The sequence below is a fragment of the Bactrocera latifrons genome, unplaced genomic scaffold (genome assembly GCF_001853355.1).
Source record: "Bactrocera latifrons isolate USDA-ARS-PBARC rearing strain unplaced genomic scaffold, ASM185335v1 scaffold_35, whole genome shotgun sequence".
Classification (NCBI taxonomy): domain Eukaryota; kingdom Metazoa; phylum Arthropoda; class Insecta; order Diptera; family Tephritidae; genus Bactrocera; species Bactrocera latifrons.
The window spans coordinates 764,685-787,000 of record NW_017536990.1 but is presented as its reverse complement, the minus strand read 5'-3'; the positions used below and the strand labels follow the sequence as shown (position 1 = coordinate 787,000).

Genomic DNA, 22,316 nt, shown 5'->3' with positions numbered 1-22,316 from the left:
TTCTATTTGCGGTTTTAATCTGATAAAAAATTGTTTTCTTGTATATTTCTACTTGCTGTTACGAGAGATGATTGAGACGATAATAACCACATCACTGATTGCTTTCATTCACAATAATGCAATCAGTTTAAGAGTGTCGGATTAGCCATCTGGCGGCTTATTGAAGGAATGACAAGTGCAGCGAAGAAGTGGCTAAGGCGAAGTAAAAATGGAGTGTCGAAAAATTAATAATGGCGACGACGTCTTGTAAATATAAAAGAAATTGAAGAAAAGCAATTTCTACGGTGTGAATTTATCGGATTTCTCGTAAAAAAATATAAACTATAACAAAGATGCGCTTTGCGCATTAAAAAATGGTAAAAGTTGTGTGTGTAGTGAATGAAAATGTGTACGACGAGAAATTGCGGCGGCAAAAGTTAATTTTCTTAGCTTTCGATTGTAGCTATTCGCAAAAAGGGAACAAGTAGGAAGCAGCACCAGCGTAGAAAAAGTATTGTGCTCTTCGCAATATATATTCACAAATAGATGTTGAAGAAAGAATGATTTAATATAAAAATGGTGTTTTTAATCGGTGGCATAATTTAGTGGTGAATATAAGATTTTGTATAAAATAATTTTCATGTCGTGGATATATTGCATGTACTCTATACGAGCAAAAATTTATCATTTAATTTTACCAAAAGACCTTACCGCATATGTGACCATCCCGTTCACTCACACGTGTATATAAATGGGTTCGTGGGCGACAGCTAGTGAGCTTAATGTGGTTTTGCAGTGTATTTAGTTTTGCAATTGCGCGGAATTCGCCGCATATTATTAGTGTCATCTGTTGGTGAAATAATGCAATTTTTAGAATTTCCCGGCGAATTTGAGGAAGGCACAGGCCAACGAATATGTGGAGAAAAAACAAAAACAGTGTAAACTATAAATTTATTCGCATGTAATTAGTTGAATGATATTATGTAAAAAACGATGAACGATGAAAGGGAGGATCAATTTGGTGAGCGTTCTGCTCCACCTTATTGTGATTCTTTTTTGAGGTCTTAGTGTTATTACTTATGTGCAGCGCTTTGAAATCATAGTATATAAAGTGGAAATCGAACGGTGCACCAAGTAATTTGTTTCTGTATGTAAGAGTGAGAAAGTGAATAGGTGAGAGTGAGCAAGAAGTAGTTATCAATCGAAAAGACGAATAGCGAAGAGCATAAACGCAGTGCAAGGCATCAAAGTAAAACGCCGAGATTTCTTAAAAACTTATTTTTAATTTATATTTAACCTTTTCAAAGTCAGGTATATAATGTAAATTTGAAAGGCCAACAAAAAAACTAACATTTTTGAATTATACTATTTGATGGATACAACGTGCTTGAGACTTAGGAAATATGTAAACCCATTAGATATTTCCAAAGTGCAAGGAGATCTTGAAAAACAAAAGAAAATATACACAAAATACACACTGCGAAAACTGATGAACAATAAAGACGGAAACTCATTCTAAAAGAAGGCGATAAATCGGTAAAAAGAACAATTTAGCCAATAACAATAATATATACTTTACCCGATTAGCTGCAATATCCAGTTCAACTGACATCAAATTATTTTAAAGTGTTTATCTCTATAACTTACCGAAAACATAAACGTGATTGTTAATAATATACGCGCAAAAAATAATCATCAAATACTATAATATCTTACATTCACCGTACCAATTCTATGGTCATTAGTCAGCGACATAATTTCCTTGCTGCCAATTGGTAAACACTAACGCTCTTCTTGAATAGTTCAAGTGGGCGGGACGTGTTAAAAACAAAACTGTAGCTTTGTTGGAGCAGTTTTCAAAATTCATCAAAGTGGCGCGTTACGGGCACGGACAAGAAGCAGCGTCTCGCTCCATGTTTTCCCGACGCTTGCGACGACGTGTACGAGACTTAACGCCCCGCCACTATCGTACGTGCATACGTAAAGTGGCTAAAATTCCGAATCCCAACGCAAAAATATTAACACATACATTTTCAATAAAAGTGGGGACCAGTGTACAACCTGTACCACATGCTCATTTCCAACAAAAACTGAAGCAACAACAAAGACAGCATTTGGTTGGCCACTTAAGGATCTAAGCATGTAGTAAGTCTTTTTGCTGATATTAAAAATGATCTCAACAAAATTATAATAATAAATCTAATTTCAGGTCTAATAATACAAATTATTCAAAAGTGCAAAAGAGAACACTTTCAATGTTATAGTAGTGTTTATCCAATCACAATAAAAATCCAGCAACTACACGTTAGTGCATAAAGCAATCAAAAATTAAAAAAAAAAAAAATAAATAAAAACTGCACCATTTACTAAGAGTCACCAAACCAAATAGAAAATCACAACATAATTATTTAATGTTGTGCCTACACACATCAATTAAAGCGGTGTAAAAAGTGACAATTTAACTACTAGATTTATTTTCATAAAATACGTAAACCGTTGAGTAATTTGTTTTTTCTTGAGTTCACTTGAGCGAATAGAAATCAACTGTTACCAATGAAAGATGTCACAAAGAGGTAAACGCGGTAATCATCAACATCATCAAAGACTCGACGTCGAGCCACAACCTCCGCCAACAAAGCGACGCAAAGGTCGGCCGCCCAATGGTGGTGGGGGTAGCAATGGCAGTGGAAGTGGTGGAGGCGGCGGTGGAGGTGTAGTAAGAAGTGGTCTCAATGGCAGCATTGGTGGCGGAAATGGTGGCAGTCATAGTGGTAGCGTTGTAGGTAGTGCACCTCTAAGTTTACCATATACCGCTTCCTCTTCAATAAGCAATAGTAATGCTGAAAATGAGCAAAACAGCGTAGTCGCTTTAATACCAGAAGAAATGGCAGCATTAGCTTCCACAAGTGCTAAAGTAGCAGCCAGCCAAGGTTCTTCATCCTCGGCGGCAGCGTGGCAACCGCGTTCAGTGGCAGATATTAAAATTTCAAGTATTTACAATCGAAGCTCAACGGAGGCACCAGCCGAGCTCTATCGGTATGTATTAAGGATAAATAAATTAACTTTCAAAGTCATATGTTATATTATTTCCAATTAGTAAATAAATTATATGAAATCGCGTTTATGTTGTGTATATGAAACAACTTCATAATTTTACTTACAGCAAGGATCTCATAAGTGCAATGAAATTGCCGGATTCAGAGCCTTTGGCTAATTACGAGTATCTCGTAGTAAACGATCAGTGGAAGCAAGAGTGGGAAAAGGGTGTGCAGGTGCCTGTAAATCCCGATTCTTTACCAGAGCCCACCGTTTACGTGCTGCCAGAACCAATAGTGCCGCCTGCGCATGACTTTAAACTGTAAGTACCTTCAACTTATTAAACATAAACACATGATCAAGTATTGTAATAATAATTTATATACATCTGCTTCTTAGTCCCAAAAATCGCTTCCTGCGCATTACGAAAGACGATACTTACTCCAGTGAGTTACATTGTCTTACAAATGTGGTCACCCAAGCAGAGAATACATGTGCCTACGATATTGATCCGGTCGATGAAGCTTGGCTGCTATTACTTAATTCCGATCGAGCGCAGTACGGTGCTTATTCCATAACGGAAACACAATTTGAACGCGTTATCGAAGAATTAGAGGTGTGTATTAAATAGTTTAGTTGATATTCCAAAAAATATATTTAGATGAATAAAGTTAGAAATAATAATAATATTATAATTCATTCGTTCGTGCGTGCAGATACGATGTTGGGAGCAAATACAAGTAATCCTGAAAAACGAGGAAGGTCTTGGTATCGAATATGATGAAAACGTTATATGTGACGTATGCAGATCTCCCGACTCTGAGGAAGCGAATGAAATGGTATTCTGTGATAATTGCAATATTTGCGTACATCAGGCATGTTATGGTATTACAGCGATTCCATCAGGTTCGTAAACCACCAAAGTTAGAGGAATAGAGAATAATATCGCACTTTCTAATTACATTTTTACATATTTCTGATTAGGACAATGGCTTTGTCGGACGTGTTCGATGGGTATTAAACCGGATTGTGTACTATGTCCGAACAAAGGAGGCGCAATGAAATCTACTAAATCTGGCAAACATTGGGCGCATGTTTCCTGTGCCCTATGGATACCTGAAGTAAGCATTGGTTGTGTAGATCTCGGTGGTCCACGTATCATTAAAAAAAAAATTCCTTCGAGTCGTTGGGCACTTGTTTGCATTTTGTGTCGGGCACGTGTTGGAGCTTGTATACAATGTTCGGTAAAAACCTGTAAAACCGCTTATCACGTGACATGCGCTTTTCAACATGGCCTTGAGATGCGAGCAATTATTGAAGAGGGTAACGCAGAGGATGGTGTTAAATTGCGTTCATATTGCCAAAAGCATAGTGTTAGTAAAGGAAAAAAGGATGGTAGTGGTGCACATAGCAGTAGCACAAATAAACATAACAGTACTCATGGTGCAGCTAATGAAGAGGACGATTGCCGGCGACGCAAAAGTCGAAAATCTGATATGACATCAGAAGAACGCAATCAAGCGCGGGCTCAACGTTTACAGGTGAGTGCAGAGCATTCGCTTTGAAATTAAATGTCTTTTCGAGTAAACATTTGATATGCGATCCAAATTTCCTTAGCAGTTGTTTTTTGTATAAGCTCTCTCAATCAATATTTTTTAGCCAGAAACGGTTATTTTTGTAACTTTGAATATTAATCTATATATTTATTTTCATGTTTTATTCATAATTTTCTTTATAATGTTCTTTTAACAGGAAGTCGAGGCTGAATTCGATAAACATGTCAACATTAAGGACATCAGTTGCCATTTGTTCGATGTGGATGACGATGCCATTGAATCGATTTATAATTACTGGAAGTTGAAACGAAAATCACGGCATAATCGTGCTCTGATTCCACCCAAGTCCGAGGACGTAGAAATGATAGCGCGTAAACAGGAACAACAGGATCTCGAAAATCACAAGTTGGTCGTACATTTACGTCAGGATTTGGAGCGTGTAAGAAATCTTTGTTATATGGTTAGTAGGCGGGAAAAGCTCTCGCGATCGCTTTTCAAGCTGCGCGAACAGGTATTTTACAAGCAAATTTCAGTGCTTAGCGATGATAGTTTGCGGGAAGTTGGTAGTGGTGTTTCCAATGTGCCCAATGCGGCGATTGATGCTAACTTAGATGATAGCTTCAAAAATGCCGTTATTTACGCGAATGACGGCCCAACGCTGTACGATAGGTTTTATTCATCGAATAGCGGTGAAAGTATTCCTGCACAATATCAAAATATTAACTTCATTTTAGAGAAGCTTTTAGGTAATGTGAAGGGAAATAAGGGAACAGGCAGAGGTACAGCTGCGCGCACATCAACATCACCCACAAAACGAAAGAATACGCATAATTCAACGGCAAATACAACTGCAAACACGAGTGCAAACTCGGGCATTTCTAGTGCGAGTGTTCCGGGTGCTGGCAACAATAATAGCAATAGTAATAAAATCTCGCCAAAAAAGAAAGTAAACAATGGTGCAATAACAGTAGCACAAGCGAGTGGTGCGTTAGTTGCGCCGTCGTCTACGTCATCGGCTGCAGGCACAGGAACGGGTAGTGAAAAACAGATTAATTCTAGTCGCCGCAGTTCAACTGGTGCAATTGGTGGTTGTGCCGCAAACTCAATAGTTCCGGAGAAAAATCGACTTTCGGCTTCGAAAAGTAACACAGTTAATAGCAATGTTTCGAATAATCGTACGATGTCAACAGAATCGCGTTCTCGTGGTACGAAAAGCGGAAATGTCGCTGAGAAGAGGTCCACAATTAAAGGCTCGACAAAGCGTAAGCATGACAGCAGCCAGTCGTCTAATAATAATTCGTCAGGGAGTTCATCCTCCGGTGATGATGACTCGTCATCGGAGGAAGAAGGAACGTCAACCGATTCGGGCAGTTCTGGTTCCGATGATGAATCAGACTCAGGTTCATGCACAACTGCATCGACTTCAAGTGCCGGCAGTGGTGCGCAATCCGCTAGAGCAACCGCAAGAAAACTATCACCCGCAAGAACAGGTAGCACAACACATGCCATTGCGACGGCTTCAAATCAAAATAAAAAGAAGCAGAGTTATGTGCGATCCGCGGAATTGCGACAGAAGCAAAGACGAAAAAGTGCCAGCAATAACATCGCCGCCACAGGAACTGGACGAGGGGATACTTCTGCGCCAACAGTGCTGTCCAGTTCTAGTGATGACGAACCAGATAACCGATCAGTACCTGCCAAACATCAACACCAACAACAGCAACAACAATCTAAGTCAACAAAACAAAACCATATTAGTCCGAAGAAATCTACTAGCCTCAGCACAACAACAACGTCGTCATCTACTGCGCCAACAACAGGAGCACCGCCAGTCACTGCGAATCGTGGACGAGATTTCCTATCACAGATGGCCAAACAGTTGCAACAAGAGAAGGGCTCTGAGAGTACATCCAGCGACGAAAGTGAGGAGTTGTTGCCACTAAAAGGGGCTGATAGAAATACAAACGGCACGAGTGGAGCGATATCCACAAATGCTGGCCCAATTTCGTCCCTGATGGGTCGTACGGCGTCTATTGTTCAACAAATATACTCGGATTCCGAGAGCCTCTCTGGCGGCGAACTCGATAAGGACGAACGCGCCATGGAGAGTAATGTAAGCGATTCGCAAAACCAACAAACTATACGTACCAAGGCAGCACTTAAGGAATTCACGTTGCAACAACAACAACAGTCATCCACAGCCTTAAGTAGTCGTGGGAAGAAGGAGTCGGCGTCAAAGACTATAAATACACAAAGAACACTTGAGCGGAAGTCGGATCAAAAACAGTCGTCAGGCGGCTTAAATAAATCCACAGTTGATGCTCAGAGTCGCGGTAAAAAGACTAGCGTGGCGGCAATCGAACGACAAAATAAGATAACGGCGGACTTATTGGTTGTACCACAGCGACAGGCGGCGAAAAAGGCGTCGGAAAATATGCGTTCGACAGGTATTTACACGACTTCTACTGGGGCAGCGGTTGGTACGGTAAATACCTTAAATATATCCGACCGTGAAACAACCGAAAAGGCCAAAGAACAGCGCTCAGACAAAGAAATTGAGAGGGTGAAGGCAAAGGAATCTGGCACGAAGAGCGAGGCTGATAAGGCTGACAAAACGCGTGCCAAAGATAAAACTCTCAGCAGTAGTGTGGGTAAGGCTGCTGAAATCGACTCCAAAGAAAAAGAAAAGGAGAAGGAAAAAAGTAAAGATAAAGAAAGGGAACGAGTAACAGGGAAGCGCGGACGGCCACCGAAGATAAACCGCGAAACTGAATCCGTTATAGTTCCAATATCAGCGCAAAGAGACAATGAACAACCTTCCAAAAACGAGTTCAATTCGCCGAGTCGAGGTCGTAAGGATGAAAAGAATGCCAGTAAAACGGCCGATGTTCACCATGCAAAATCCGCTCCAATAGCAACCGAGAGGATAACACGCCATTCTATCGATCAAACGACGGTTGATGCTGGTAAATCTAGTACTCCAACGACTATTAAAACAAATGAATTGAAGGCGAACAATATTCTCGTAGCTTATGTGCCACAAAGACAAGCTGCTAAAAAGGCTGCTGAGCAACTTAAAAGCAGTGGTAAACTTCCTGCCGTAAATGAAGCTATGCCTGAAGAGAAGGAGCGACAAGAACGTATTGAGAAGGAAAGCAAATTGAGAACACCCGACGGTCGAAGTACCCGCATGCCGCCTATGCGACGAATGTCTATGCGGGATAACACATCTCTCACTTCGAAAGAAGCCGTAGCAACAGTAGCTAAGACTCCTACAAGTAGCAGACGTCGCTCTAAGGATACATCGGTGGAAACATCGTCACAACAACCGCAACAACAAACTCCTATCAAGAAGTCTACTGCGGCTGCAGCACTGTCAGAGTCCTCAAGTTCTGGTTCAGATGGCACCACTAGTTCATCCTCATCGGATGGCAGTAGTGACAGCGGTAGTAGCAGCGACTCCAGCGATGCAGAAAGTGAAGTGGCTGAGGAGGACGAACGGCTTACTCGCGCAACCGCCGCCAATAAACGATCACCTCGTAAATCAATTGACAAGCCGCCTGCCGCGGCACGACATAACTCATCCTCTAATAACACCACCAGTGCGACGACAACTACCAAGTCACCGAAGAGCTCTCCACTAAAGCAGCTGCGACGCAATATTAGCAACACAAGCAGTAGCAGTGGTAATGCCGGCACTGTTGAAGAGTCTGCACCAGAAAATAAACAACCGAAATCGACCAAACGTAAATTATCCTTGGATGATAAGGCAAAGAAGCCGGCGGCCAAACAAGCTTCAACAGACGCGTCTATTGTTGTGGACGATGAGGAGGAAGGTACTGCACCGGCTCAACTGAATTCAATTTGTACTCGTGCAATGCGTCGATCAAAGTCCGGACCGTCGTCGCCACCTCATCCATCGCAGTTAACGACTGAAACAGATAAAAAGCTAGAACAAAAGCTGCTATCAAAGTCACCGAAGTTAATACCGTTAGCACACTCAATTTCTTCAACTTCCGATCGCATATCCGAAAGTGATAGTGAAAAAAGTAAAACTGTTCTAACGCTAACCGAGGAAATAACGCAGCGAAAGGCTTCGAATAGCAATTCAAATAGCTCAATTGCTACAAGTCAGCAGGGTAACAGCAAAAATCAGAATAAAAATCAAGGTTCGTTGGATAAACTGTTAAATAAATTAGAGCAAGAAGCAAGCAGAAGTTCCATGATTGGTGCAACGGATACTGGAACACCGCTACCGGCCTCACTGTTACCAACAAATATTTTGAACGAAAAATCAGATGCCAAAGAAATAGCGTCAACGACGACACCAACATCAACGCAAACACCAATCGTTGATGCAACACCCACAGTTCCACCTGAACCTCCGAAAATTATTATTGATACGAAAAATGAAAGCGGTGAGGTACCAATGGATATTGATGAGGAGTTAACTACGGCACCGACACATACGACGCTACCATCGAGTAAGATTTGTGACTTGGAGGATATCGACGAACGGCCACCAGCAGCACCCATGCCAGCTTCCCCACCATCCCCAGCCACATCAGTGTCGGATGACGAACTCTCAAATGCATCGGATGAACGAAGCTCCGTTACTGGCTGTAGAAGACGACGACGTCTGCATAGAAGACATCGACGTAAACGACCTGGAAGCCCGCCATTATCACCCGAAGAGGAGCATACACATCACACTCAACACTTACTAAATGAGATGGAGCTATTGCGGGAGCTTGAAGAGGAACGAAAAATGGCGGCTAATGCCAGCAAATACTCAGCATCATCCTCATCGCCGGCAGTGGCCGTTATACCGCCCGAACCGCCAGAAATTATTGAGTTGGATTCGAATTCGAATTCTACGGGTAGTGATCGACTCAAACAACAACAACAACAGCAACCACATCAAATTCTTCACCAACAAAAACAACAAACGCAGCAACAACATTCTCAGCGACAGGAGGAACAGCAACAACAACAAGAGATTACTGGACAAATTGCACAAACAACATCGTTACCACAAACACCTGCCTCGCCTTCGTCCTCACCTGCTTTGGTGGTTGACATATCTGGCGGAACGCCTATACAAAAATCTAATATCGAAGGCAACATTAGCATACCGCCAACACCTCTTAACATTACATTACAAGAATCTCAGAACAATTTAGATGACAACTCTCAAGGCACTACGAACATAGCTGAAATGAATAGCAGTAATAGTCGACACCAACCGATTGTAGACACGATACTCGATATGGAAGATAATGTACATCAAAAGCAGCGACAACAACAACAAAACGCATTTGCAAATGCTTTAATGAGTGCAGCTTCCTCATTTTCGGCAAGCGCGAATGCTGATTCGGTACTGGATGAGCCGGCTGATAGTCTGGGCCTTTTGGGCACTTCAACTAAAGAATTATCGGAGGAAGATAGTTTTCTTGCTACTCGTAACTTGGTTGAAAAGCTGCGTAAAAAGCGCATACGCACTGATGAGCCTAAGGAAGCCGACCTCTTGAAGCCTCCTCCCACACCTGCCATACCCTCAGTATTTCCATTCCACAATGCTGCCGATCCTGAAGACATTATACATGTACAAAAGGAGAATGCAGAAGCAGCAGCTGAAGTCGCTGATGTAAGTAGTTGCCTCTTCTCTCGTCACGGCAACAAAACCAACAGTGGAACGTTGTTGCCGTTAGAGCAGTCAAATATTAATGAAGTGAAAGGCGGTAATGTCTTGGCTACATCACCTGTCACATTGACACCCACTTCCAATGCATACAACCGTACGCCGCATTCTGCAGTCACAACACCAAATGCAACACCGAACTCGAATGCTTCAATGAACACAATGAATGTGGTTGCCAGCGCTAATTTGACGAGCACGAACAACAGCAATAATAATCTCGGTGCATTGACATTCCCCGAGCCGGTAGTGGGTTTCATGGATAAAAATGTCGCATCTGATATATGCAATGTATCGATTTCACCGTTACAACAACAACAAACGCAACAGCATGCGGGCAACTATGGACAGACACAGCCACAACCACCACCACCGGATGTGGCAGAGATAACTTCGTTCCTCGAAAAGGAACTCGCCAACAAAGCCAACATAAAGGGTGGAGCAGTAAGTTGTTTCAACAAAATGCCAAATACCGCGGGAGGAAATGTTAATGCGGTGCCTGGAGCGCCAGATTTTGTGGATTTGCATGCTGCCGCAACTGCAAAGGATAATATTGACTTTACCGGTGCTAATAGAGGTGTAGGTACTAACAACAAGTTAGTGGTTGATTGTGATTATGATGAGAATACACGGATGCAATCGCCATATGCGTTGCGCGCCACGCGGCTCTGGAATGAGAATGAAATGATCGCGGCACGACGCTCGTCATCGCCAAGCTCAGTTTCGGAATCTAACGATCAAACAAGCGCAATGGAAATGCAACAGCAACAACAACAACAACAACAGCAACAACAACAGCAGCAGCAGTTGCAGCATCAGCAAAAACAAAACCTACAGCATTTGCAACAAGTGAGTCACTCCATGCAACAACAACAACCACCCCCACATTTACAGTCTAAAGATTTGGTGAGCAACAATGCACTTAACACTCAGGGAGCGACACTGCAACAGGCAGCGGTAGCGCAAAATTGTAATAAGGGCTACTTCAACCGGGTTGACAGCTACGATATACCGTTTACTCATACCCAACAGCAATCAGCGCAACAGCAATCGCCTTTGGTCAATGGCATCGATTCGATAATGCGCTACAATCAAGGATATAACCAACAGCAAACAACGCCCACGCACACGCCACAACAGCAACAACGCCAGACCACACCAAATCAAGGTAATAATCAGTATAACGGCGGTTCTGTCGGCCTTTTTCACAATACTCCTGCGGCTATGCCAGTGATGAGTCAAATGCCTTTTGTGCCCAATTCTTCCGTCGGTGCTATGTATCCAACATCGACAAGTATGAGTGGCAATGTTGTGATGACAACAACTACTGCTCAGCAGCAGCAGCAACAACAACAACAGCAACCGTCTAATGACGTGGGAATGTACGGTATGCGCAGTAATGATCCCAACACAACAGTTTCAAACACCGCTATGGCTGGTACAGCGCCGCAAACTCAATACGGTGGCGCTGCATTTACATCATCAACGCACAACTTGGCATTAACAGCGGCCATAGTTGGTACACCGGGTGGCCCATCACTGTTGGATCATCATTCACCGCACCACCATCAGCATGCCATGCATGCGCAACAATCGGCGGTATCGCAACAGCAACCGCAAACTGCACAGTATGGCATGGGTGTCCCGTCGGATAACGCTGCCGCGCCTGGCTTGTACAATCAAATGATGAGTACCTGCGCCGAAGCCATAATGCCCGTGCCGTCTTCAAATCAACACCAACAACAACAGCAGGCGCAAACACCGCAAAACAAATCACCCACAAAGGAGTCGCCGTCGAAGCGTTCATCTTCACGATACAATCARCAACAACAACAAACTCCACGCAACTCGCACAAGTCGCCACAAATTCAGCACAAATCCCCTGGCAAATCGCCGCGCCAAATGGAGTTGCTTAGTAAGCAGTTACAAATGCAACAACAGCAGACACAACAACAGCAACAAGCGCTGACTGAATACACAAACATTCCACAGAAGCCGCCACCGCCGCCACCTAAATACGATCCATTGACGCATACGTTAGCGGGTAAACCACGGCAGCGTGCACCACGTGGTACCGGCGCTGGTTCGCGCGGCCGTGGGCGGGGTCGTGGTCGAGGACGTGGTAGTAGCGCCACCAACGCGGTCATACCACTGCCGCCGCAGATACAGCATGATGGTAATACTCATTATGTGAATAATTTGGTCGGGACGCCATTCGAATTCAATTACGATGAGGATCTGACAGCACCGGGCGTCGAGAACTTGCAATCGCTGCGCGATCGTCGACGTTCATTTGATGCTCGTTGCAATCAACAGGCGGCATTGTCCCATCCGCATCAACAGACCACGCCCGATGCGCAAAAGTACACCAGTCCATCGGCGTATGGCAGTTGCAAAGTTCGCGGTGCTGGCGCCAGCGTAACAAATTCTGCCACCGCTAGTGGTTTGGTGAACTGTAACAACAGCGGCAGTGGCAGTGGCAGTCGTAGCACATCGCATTTAGCGGACGCGCTTAAAGCGAACAATGCGAGCAGTTGTGATCACTCCAGTACACAGCAATCACTTTTACATTCCATTGTACAGCCTGTTCTGCCGGGTCCGGTGGACATGCGTACTTACAATGTGTACGAAGCATCAGCATCACAAGAAGCATACAACAATAATTTGTTGAGTGACTTCGATTCTGGTGCTGCAGAGCAAACACTTCCCGAGTTTGATGAGGAGGATGAAAAGGAATTCCAATCGGCGTTACGTGCAACTGGTTCTACCATCTCCACAAAGCAATTAACACCAGCTGCAAGCGGCAATAATACAACTGCAGGCAATATCGGTGGAAATGTTGGTGCGACAGCGTCAAGTCTAATAGGAAATACGAGCAATGTGTCGGCGTTGAATAACGTAAACACTGCTGGCAGTGGTCTCTCGAACACCTGTGCATCCTCCATTATTTCGGACCTTATAATGCCAGCTGATTTGCAGACTTCAATGGAGACCACCTCCGAAGAGGTCTCTATCGATTCGGATACAACGCTCACAACAAAGGCATCACTCTCCGATTCGCGTAATCAGCTTAAATTGAAAATCAAAGGGCCACTTGCATGTCCTGACGGCAGTTACAGTTACAATTCGTCGAGTACCTCGATAAGTGTACATACGACCAATATGACACAAGCAGCTTCCGGCATTGTGCAAACCTCTGTTTCAATTCATAGCCAAATTTCGGCCGGTGTGGTTAGTGGTGCGTCTGTAAGTGGCGGTGGCAATAGTAGCAGCGGTGGCATGAATTCTCGACGCATGCGTAAAAAGGAGTTGCTCAGCCTGTATGTGGTGCAAAAAGACACCAATATGGATGATTCATCTGGAGGACTGCCACCTACTGATATAAGTTTGACAAATACCGTTGATAGTTTACGCAAGGGTGATGGCTTGGGTGGTACGCTTGATGAATACGGTAGCGAGTTGGGTCTGCAAGGAAGTTCGAAACGTTCTAAGAAAAATTCAGGCCGCGAACTACGTTCAATGGATGGAGTTAATGATTTGAATGATAGCAGCACGGTTTTGGGTAACGATGGACGTCGGCGTAGCGCTTGTTCATCAGGCAGCACTGATGAGCGTGGTGGAAAAACTGGGGCAGCATCAAGTGCTGGAAAGCGACGAGGACGCAGCAAAACGCTTGAGGGTTCTGAAGATGAGCCCACACCGAAACTGAAGATCAAGATTCGTGGCTTAGCCGATGGAAGTGCGAGTGCAACGGCAATTAGTGGTAATTCTACCTACGATAACACCTATCAATATGATATGTCACGCCGAATGGTTAGCTGTCCGCCTAAGAAACGTTTGACATCAAATTACACACCGCCCACTTTAGAGGATTATCGCCGAGAGTCGATGAACTATCGTAAAATGGTTATGCAAGACTTTGGCGAAGACGATGAAGAACGCACACGACGTGGTGCTAGTAGTAGCCTATTAAATACCTCTATATTACCACCTGCTAAAAAACCAAAGTCTTCCAAGCCGAAGAAAGACAAAAAAGAGAAGAGACGTAATAAGGAGAAACAAACTTCTCCAGCGTCTGGAGTGGGTGATATGGGTATGGCAGCGACTGTTGTTGAGAATATGGCAAGTGCCTCACCAGGTGAACCACCAAAGTTGATTATACGCATAGGTAAACGGAAAGCAGATGTGCCCGAGAACCCAGAACGTTCCACCTCCGCTGAAGCTGCAGCCACACCACCAATGAACGCTGCGCCGATACGCTTGAAATTGGCGAGAGCCTCTGATGGTGGTGGTTATGTTATAGGAAACAAAAAGAAAAAAGAAAAGCGTACACCAATAACAACCTCCACAATCACACCCGCTTCAACACCAGGGGGCAACACAAACATCAACCCATTGGCACCAACGACATTTTCTTCAGCACACACTACACCAACAACCAAAACCATTAGCGATTTCACCGGCGACGACTCAGCAAATTACAACTGCAATACAAGCGGCGATCGCACAACACCGAATGTAGTCGATGTGCTAAATAATTTTGGCGCCGTCAACGTCGCAGGCGGCATTAGTAATCGCGAAGAAACTGATCCGCTTTCGTCGACGCCAAAGGAAGCGAGCACACCGTCCCCGCGTCTGGTCATCGATACGTGCAAAGGTGTTGATGTGCATGATTCCAACACCGCGAGCTCCCTGGCCGAAGCTATGTCCATAAGCACGGGTTTAGGAGGCGAAATTGGAACTATGAGTAGCGCTTTTGCCCCCATAGCACCACTTACCGTTAATTGTAATGAGCACAGCAGTGGCAACAGCAATAGTCATAGCCATAGTGCCAGTAGTAGCAGTAGCGGTGCTAGCGCCAGTGGTAGTAGTATAAGCGGTGGCAGTCTAAACAGCAGCCACAATACAGGCAATAATGCCAACAACAACAGTAACAACAATAGCAGCAGTAATAGTCACAATAACAATAATAATAACAACAACAATAACAACAGTAATAGTGGTTTACTTCCATTAAACAAAGACTGCGAAGTCAGATGATAATCACGAAATTGGTCCCCGCTAAAACATCAGCGGTTTTAGTGGGCGCCATTAGTTATATATGCATACATATATATAGTTAGTTAGTAAACGAACAGAAAGTGGGCGCATGTGCAAAAGAATTAATAAGGCTAAGCATTGAGAGCAGAAAAATCGCTCGGCGCGTAGCGAAACGTACAGGTTGAGTGTTGGAGCTTAATTCTTTTAATATAATTAAAAAATTTTATTTAGGATGTCTTAAAGGAAAAAGTGTATAATACGTCAGAGTTTTATTAAAAGAACAATAAGAATCACAACTAAACATCATTTTACTTATTTTATAAATTTTATTTGAAAAAAAAACGCATTTTAATATGTATAACTTTTTAACTACTTGATTGGGACACACACAACCCACCCCCCGAGCCATGTTGTTTTTCATTAAATGTGCACAGCAAGTCAAAGCCCTTGGTTACACAGCATACATATATGCATTCAAATGCTTTAAAAGAAATTTGTCGTAAAAATAGATACTATATTAAAACTATGTATATTTTTAGGTGGAATTATTTTATTAGAAAAATTATTTTTATATTTATTGAATCAATTATTACATAAAGAAAGCGCATGTCAGCTCGATTATGTGATGGGCGAATTTTTTTTTTTTGTATTGAAATGTTCCGTAACATGTTATTCCGCAAGAAAAACATTGTACATTAAAACTTGTATATTATGTTCATATTTTGTTATAAATAATTTTATTTAAAGTCCAACATTTAGTTATATGATCATTTTACACGCCGATAGCTAAGTGGTTTAACCCAAAAACAATTAAGTCTAATAAAGATTTCTGGTTTTTTTTTACATATTTGAAAAGTTTCTATGAACTAAAATTGCCTTTCTCAATTTGTACATTTCGATGCTTAAATACCATTTAATAAAAATGCGTTTTAGTAAACTGATTTCGAGAAATGTTTGTATGTATGTTCGTAAGTCGCATTGCAAACTTAGATTTGACTGAAAGATTTACTTGTTTGACTGAGGCGGCATAAAACAATGATCCTACCGTGTCCAATGCAGGTTCTACATAGTTTTAGTTTATTCTAATTTCCTTTGTGATAAACGGCATACTGAGCGCTAGCTGTCAACGGTTTGGTTTTTTGCGTGTTTAGTATTGGCGTTGGCGTTGTCACAACCATTATCACGTTTCACCAACGATTTTTTAGAATAACAAATTTTAAATACCACTTGTATATTTTGGATCCTAATGAAAGCTCCAATTTTAAATTAAATGACATTTAAATGCGCAGTTGTAATATACATACATACATACACACCACACAAATAAAATATTTGTAAAATATTATAAATATATTATTAGAGAAAAAAGCATTGTTAAACAAAAGTCGCCGTCGTATTAGTTTAGAACAAAAGGAAGGATCCCTTAGCAGTTAGTAAATAAAATAATTATGAAATAAAAAAAAAAAACAACTTAGTCCTTACAGTGAGTATGTTTTTATGATGTGTACACACCACCCAATTTGTAGATATGTAAGGCATGAGTTTAGCGTGGCAACAATAAAATGTTTTTATTTGTATTTGTATTTTCAATTACTACATTTTTAATTTGTTTTAGATGCATAAGTGAAAATAAAAACAATTATTATATAACGAGTATATATAAAATACTTATAACTGGCAAAATAAAAAATAAAAAACGTAAACACATACATACATTACATGAAAAGTTAGTATAATTAAAAAAAAATTAATAAAAACAAAATCAAATAAGTGGAAAGTTAATGTTAATACAGTTGAGAATTAAATAATAAAATGCCAAAAATCCGCAGTAAACTGAAATAAGTATATGATATACATATAAATACGATTGATATATATACATATAGATGATATATATATATATATTAAACCTGTCTCTTATACACATCTAGATGTGTATAAGAGACAGGTATATACCAACAACGTATATACCGTGCTTTAGTTTTGTCGCACACTGTATGTATGTAGGTATTTATTATTGTATTAAATTTAATTAATTGATTAACTGAAACTAATTAATGTTTAAGTAAAACAAGCAATTAAGAATAAACATATTCCAAAATTAATAAAAACTTTCAATTGAACGTAGTTATGTATATCCTATATACTATAATACGTTTGTGGGTAACGGGAAAGGTGTCTTAGTCAATTTTCACACATGCGTGTAGGTCTGTCTATATCCACATGTAATTGACTGGTCGCTAATTTGCTATATCGGCTTAGAAGTAATTTTGAAATACAATTTAGGAGGACACAGAGCGGTTGCATTATGCCAGTATATTCCTCTTCACTTCTTCATGCGTTGTTTATAACATTGGGTAAGTCAACATAAGTATTTTCAAACTGAAATTTATTTTAAGATACATTCTTTTTTTGCTAAAAGTCACGATCTCTTCTGCTTTGCAGTAACCAGTTAAATTGTGATATCGTTTTCTTGGAGCTGTTTCGCTTCAGCCAAAATTCAACTTTTCTTTGCCGTATTCGATGCGCTCCTACTCGTTTGCTAAATTTGAGCTTTCTTCTTTTGTGGAGAATTGTATCAAATCGAACGCAAGACAGTTTTACATGTTCCATTCTGCTGATATATTTTCCTTCTACTATGTATTTTAGTTTTTGTTCGATATGCCACTCTCCCACTCTCCAAATTTTGCCAAATCAAGCACATTTTTCGTTGCTATTTAAAATGCGTTTCAAATAAATCCAGTGGGAAATGCAGTTATGAAAGGAATTAAAATTGCAGTTATATTCGTGAGTGCAACGTTAGATGTGTGTAAATATTTAGTCGATGCCTGTAAATTAGTACAATCGTCAATTATCTTTATAGTGTTAACAATAAATAATAAGGAAATAGAGAATTAGTTGTGCAGAGTAAGACTGACGGCGGTGTTATCTCATGATCGTTCTGAGGCTCCTTAATACTCACAAATGTATATTTGTACAGAAAAGTGTAGTTGTTGTAATATATATATCTTTAAAGTATTAATGTATTATAGTATAATATAATCTGTACTATACAAGCGTATGATGGCATCGTTGCACCCTTGAGATAACAGTTATAGTCGAGTAGTAGGAAATTAAAAAAAAAAAAAAAAAAAACAATAACGTGGGAAATAATAGTATACAGTTGTCTATCACTTAAGAACTTCGAAATACTCGTACTATAATTTGAAAATAATTTAAAAATAAATGCAGCAAATAATAATACATAATTTACTAATAGATAAGCCCAGATTAGCTGTTGGTAGCATATTTTCCAATTACTTTTTTTTGATATTGGCAACTCTGCTTAACAAAAAAATATATTTATGAAGATCAAATACTGTTTGATATTACATAAAGTAAATTATTGTATAAACATTAAAAATTTAGCAGTAACATATTATAATATAATTGTAACAACAACAATAAAAAAATTAAATTATGTAATTGTTGAAACGCTCTTTAAAAAACAATAATTCATTGAGCGCATTATACAAAAGTAACTAATTTCGAGTAATATTTGGAATATTATTAACAGAAATTAAAATACATAACAATTTGATAAATAAATATTAGGTTGATTGAAAGGGTTTTTAATATATATGCTCAAAAATGCCCATAAAATTAATTAAGACATTTTTTGTTAAAAAAATATTTCTTTTAAACTATTTTTATTTCTTATAAAAGAAAAAAATTAAATATAAAGAACTTTAACAATCAAATGCTTTATGTTTTAATATATCACTATGTATATAAATATATGCATATACATATAAACTTATGGAAATGCTCGAGAGTATGGTATGATATTAACTGTATACATAAGAATTAGTGAAATAAAAAGCAAAATGTGAAATAATAACAATACAATTTCTGAATATTGCAATTTCTACATTTTTACATGCTATTTGTGTAAAGTTTTCAGCAAAACAAATAATAATACAATAAAATGCCAAAAAATAATAAACAAATTTTAAAGAATAAAAACTAAATAAAAGTTGAAACAAATTAAACTATAATTAAAATATGGCAAGGAAAAGGCAAACATAAAAATAACCTTACCAAATCTATATATTAAACTCAATAAATATGCATATACACTAATTATATGCATGTATAGTATATATATATATTATCTATCACATGCATATAATATTTACACATAACACGCTGTTAGCAAAAGTGCGACAACTGTACATATGTATGTATTTTTATTAAAAGTATATAAGTATGTTAATTAATATAGGTTAAACTGAAAACTCATTTAAAAATATGTTTAATATAGATCAATATGCTATTGACAAAAAATAGTATGAAAACAATGGTAATCAGAAGAAAAGCGTGTACAGATATTTAGTGCGTAATATAAATAGAAAATAGAATAATTTGTGCATAAATATTAAAGAAAAGTGGTTTAAGTTGAAACGAGAATATATTGCATAGCATCCATCACGAAATATTTACTGCTATAAATTCTATGGTTTTTGGGTTAGGTAACGCTTACCGCTTTAAATCCTTCTTCTGTTCCTGTTCTGTCAGCAGATATTGTATTTTTCTTAACTACCATTAAACACTCAAAAGCTTATTTGAGACGGACTAGTTCATTTAAACTGCACGCGCAAACCGAATAGATAAAATGTAAAAAAAAATGTAATTTTGTGTTTCCAATCACTGCTCTGGAATCGTTGAAAATGTTGCAGAGGTCTTTGAGGAATCTAATTTATCACGGATACAAATATTTGAGTTGCACAAAACATTCAGTGAAGGTAGTGAAGTCACCAAACTCTTGTGTCTTGAGAGTCCTCTATCCGTCTCTGTTAATGACGATAACATCGAAGATAGCAGAGCACCTCAACATCTACTATAAATCGACTCACCTCATATTATGGTTTGTTTATGTTTTAGGTACGAACATGTCAATGGTAACCTAGAAAATTTACTTGACACAGTAGCTGATGAACGACATTCATTAAACGCATCATTACCCATTTCGAAAGTGGGTTTTTTATTTTGTATAGATGGTAATGCTTCTTTTTGTTAGTCCGGATCATTTTTGATCAGATGTATACTTTCTGACATACATAACTCATTTATGCTCAGATTGGAGCCGACAATTGGGAAGATGTGTTAGGCATTTACATAATAGAAAATTTTAGTTTTGTTACAAGTTTTATTGTACATTTGAGACTTTCTATTAGCGATGTTCTGCTCTACATAACCGGTACCCTGAATTTATGCCGCGTTTGCCAAAAGGGATGACGTAGATTTTACAGCTGGTGACGACCGGGTTTGCTAACGGATTTATATCAATTTTGTCAGTGTGTTCAGCAATGTTTGATATTTTATCATATCAAAATTCTAAAATATCAAATTAAAAAAAAAACAGAACCCGAACAAATTTGAGCGTTTTATTTCATTTTAACATTATGTCCTTCTTGTTGGTAGACCCAACCCACAAGGAGGATATTGTTCGCCGCAGCAACAATTCATAATTACATAACTAATTAAATGCAAAATTTGTTAAGAGTATGATCACTATTTTGTTAAATATATGAATACTGTCATGAACATATCGGTCGAGTATTATGTATGGGTATTACTCGATAAATAGATAGATTGATCGATTTACAAGTATTACCGTTAATTATGAATGATTATCATAAAGAGCGTAACATCTCATAATGAAAATGCAAAAAGTCTATAAACCTTATGACTGCAATAATTCGAAGGCGGGAGAGTTCCTTACCTTGATTCCTTCAGTAGTCTTATTATAATCCAAAATTGCTGAACACTCCAAACTATTAAAAACGCTCTACCAAGTTCATAATTGTATATGTACGTAGTATATACATTTATTTAAATATTATTCTCATTTTTCTTCTTCTTAATGTTTTACAATATAAGTATATTTGTATATTGTATATATGTATGTATGTGTATATTTATTAGTAGTTTATGTAATAATACTTATGCATGTAACTGATTTCTATTTACTGAAATTGTGAGTGTAACTTACGCATAAGTACTGTATGTATTTATGTATGTTAGTAAATATGTATGCATACAGGGTGGCTGATGAAAGCCGCTACCAAAAAAAAAAATTAAATAACTTTTTTTCTGTTTAATGAATCTGGTTATTTTTTATTTTTTTTATTTTGCAGATTGACTTTTACATTTATAAAAATGGATAACTGGGACACTGAAACAAGATTGGATTGTCCGCCGCTATCACGCACTGGAGTCCGTATTTTCGGTTCAAAGGGAGTATAGGCGCACGTTTGGCGGCAATCCTCCGAGCAGATGGACCATAATGAGACTTGTAAACAATTTTACCGAGCATGGGACAGTCAACAGAAGACCTTACCATCGAAACCCTTCAGTTCGAACGGAGGAAACAATCGCTGCTGCAGCTGCTGCCATACAAAACAATCCACGTGTTTCGACAAGAAGTTTATCTGCTCAAATGGGTGTAAGCAGACAATCATTACAGTCAATTATGCGCAAAGATTTGGACTTATTCCCATATAAAATTCAAATGGTCAACAAACTGAACGCTGCAGACTTGCCGATTCGCTTGGAATTTTTTCAGAAGATGCTTCAAATGGTGGAAGAGGATGGAAACATRTTGAACTGTCTTTTCATGTCTGACGAGGCCCATTTCGATTTAAACGGCAACATAAACAAACCAAATTGTCGGATATGGAGTGCTTAAAACCCACAGATATTCCCTGAGGCGGAATTGCATCCACTTCGTGTCACAGTGTGGTGTGCAGTTTCATCTCGCTGCATTGTCGGGCCCTACTTCTTCGAAGAATACGGTCACATCGTTACGGTTACTGGAGACCGTAAAACCAACAAATTTGAATGAACTAAGGCAATCCATTCGAGAAACAATTGCGGCTATTCCTATCTCAACTCTCCAAGCAGTAATTTTAACTTTTTGGTAAGATGCCGCACATGCATCAACGAGCAGGGGGGACATTTAAATT

General features: G+C 39.5%; 1 protein-coding gene across 5 annotated transcripts; it reads left to right on the top strand.

Annotated features, from left to right (window-relative positions):
* The first annotated feature begins 197 nt into the window (after nt 1-197).
* On the top strand, nt 198-16,156 carry LOC108971638 (PHD finger protein rhinoceros). Of its 5 annotated transcripts, none has more exons than XM_018937845.1 (8): nt 198-356; nt 1,782-2,124; nt 2,189-3,015; nt 3,143-3,337; nt 3,415-3,631; nt 3,732-3,921; nt 4,000-4,556; nt 4,768-16,156. In XM_018937845.1, exons 3-8 carry the CDS (start codon nt 2,540-2,542, stop codon nt 15,307-15,309), a joined length of 12,177 nt encoding a protein of 4,058 aa, XP_018793390.1. In that variant the 5' UTR covers nt 198-356; nt 1,782-2,124; nt 2,189-2,539; the 3' UTR covers nt 15,310-16,156. The 5 variants fall into 5 exon arrangements, with proteins under 5 accessions (XP_018793390.1, XP_018793389.1, XP_018793387.1 ...); XM_018937844.1 differs by having other exon boundaries at nt 1,567-2,124; XM_018937842.1 differs by having other exon boundaries at nt 1,291-2,124.
* Nucleotides 16,157-22,316: the final 6,160 nt, after the last annotated feature.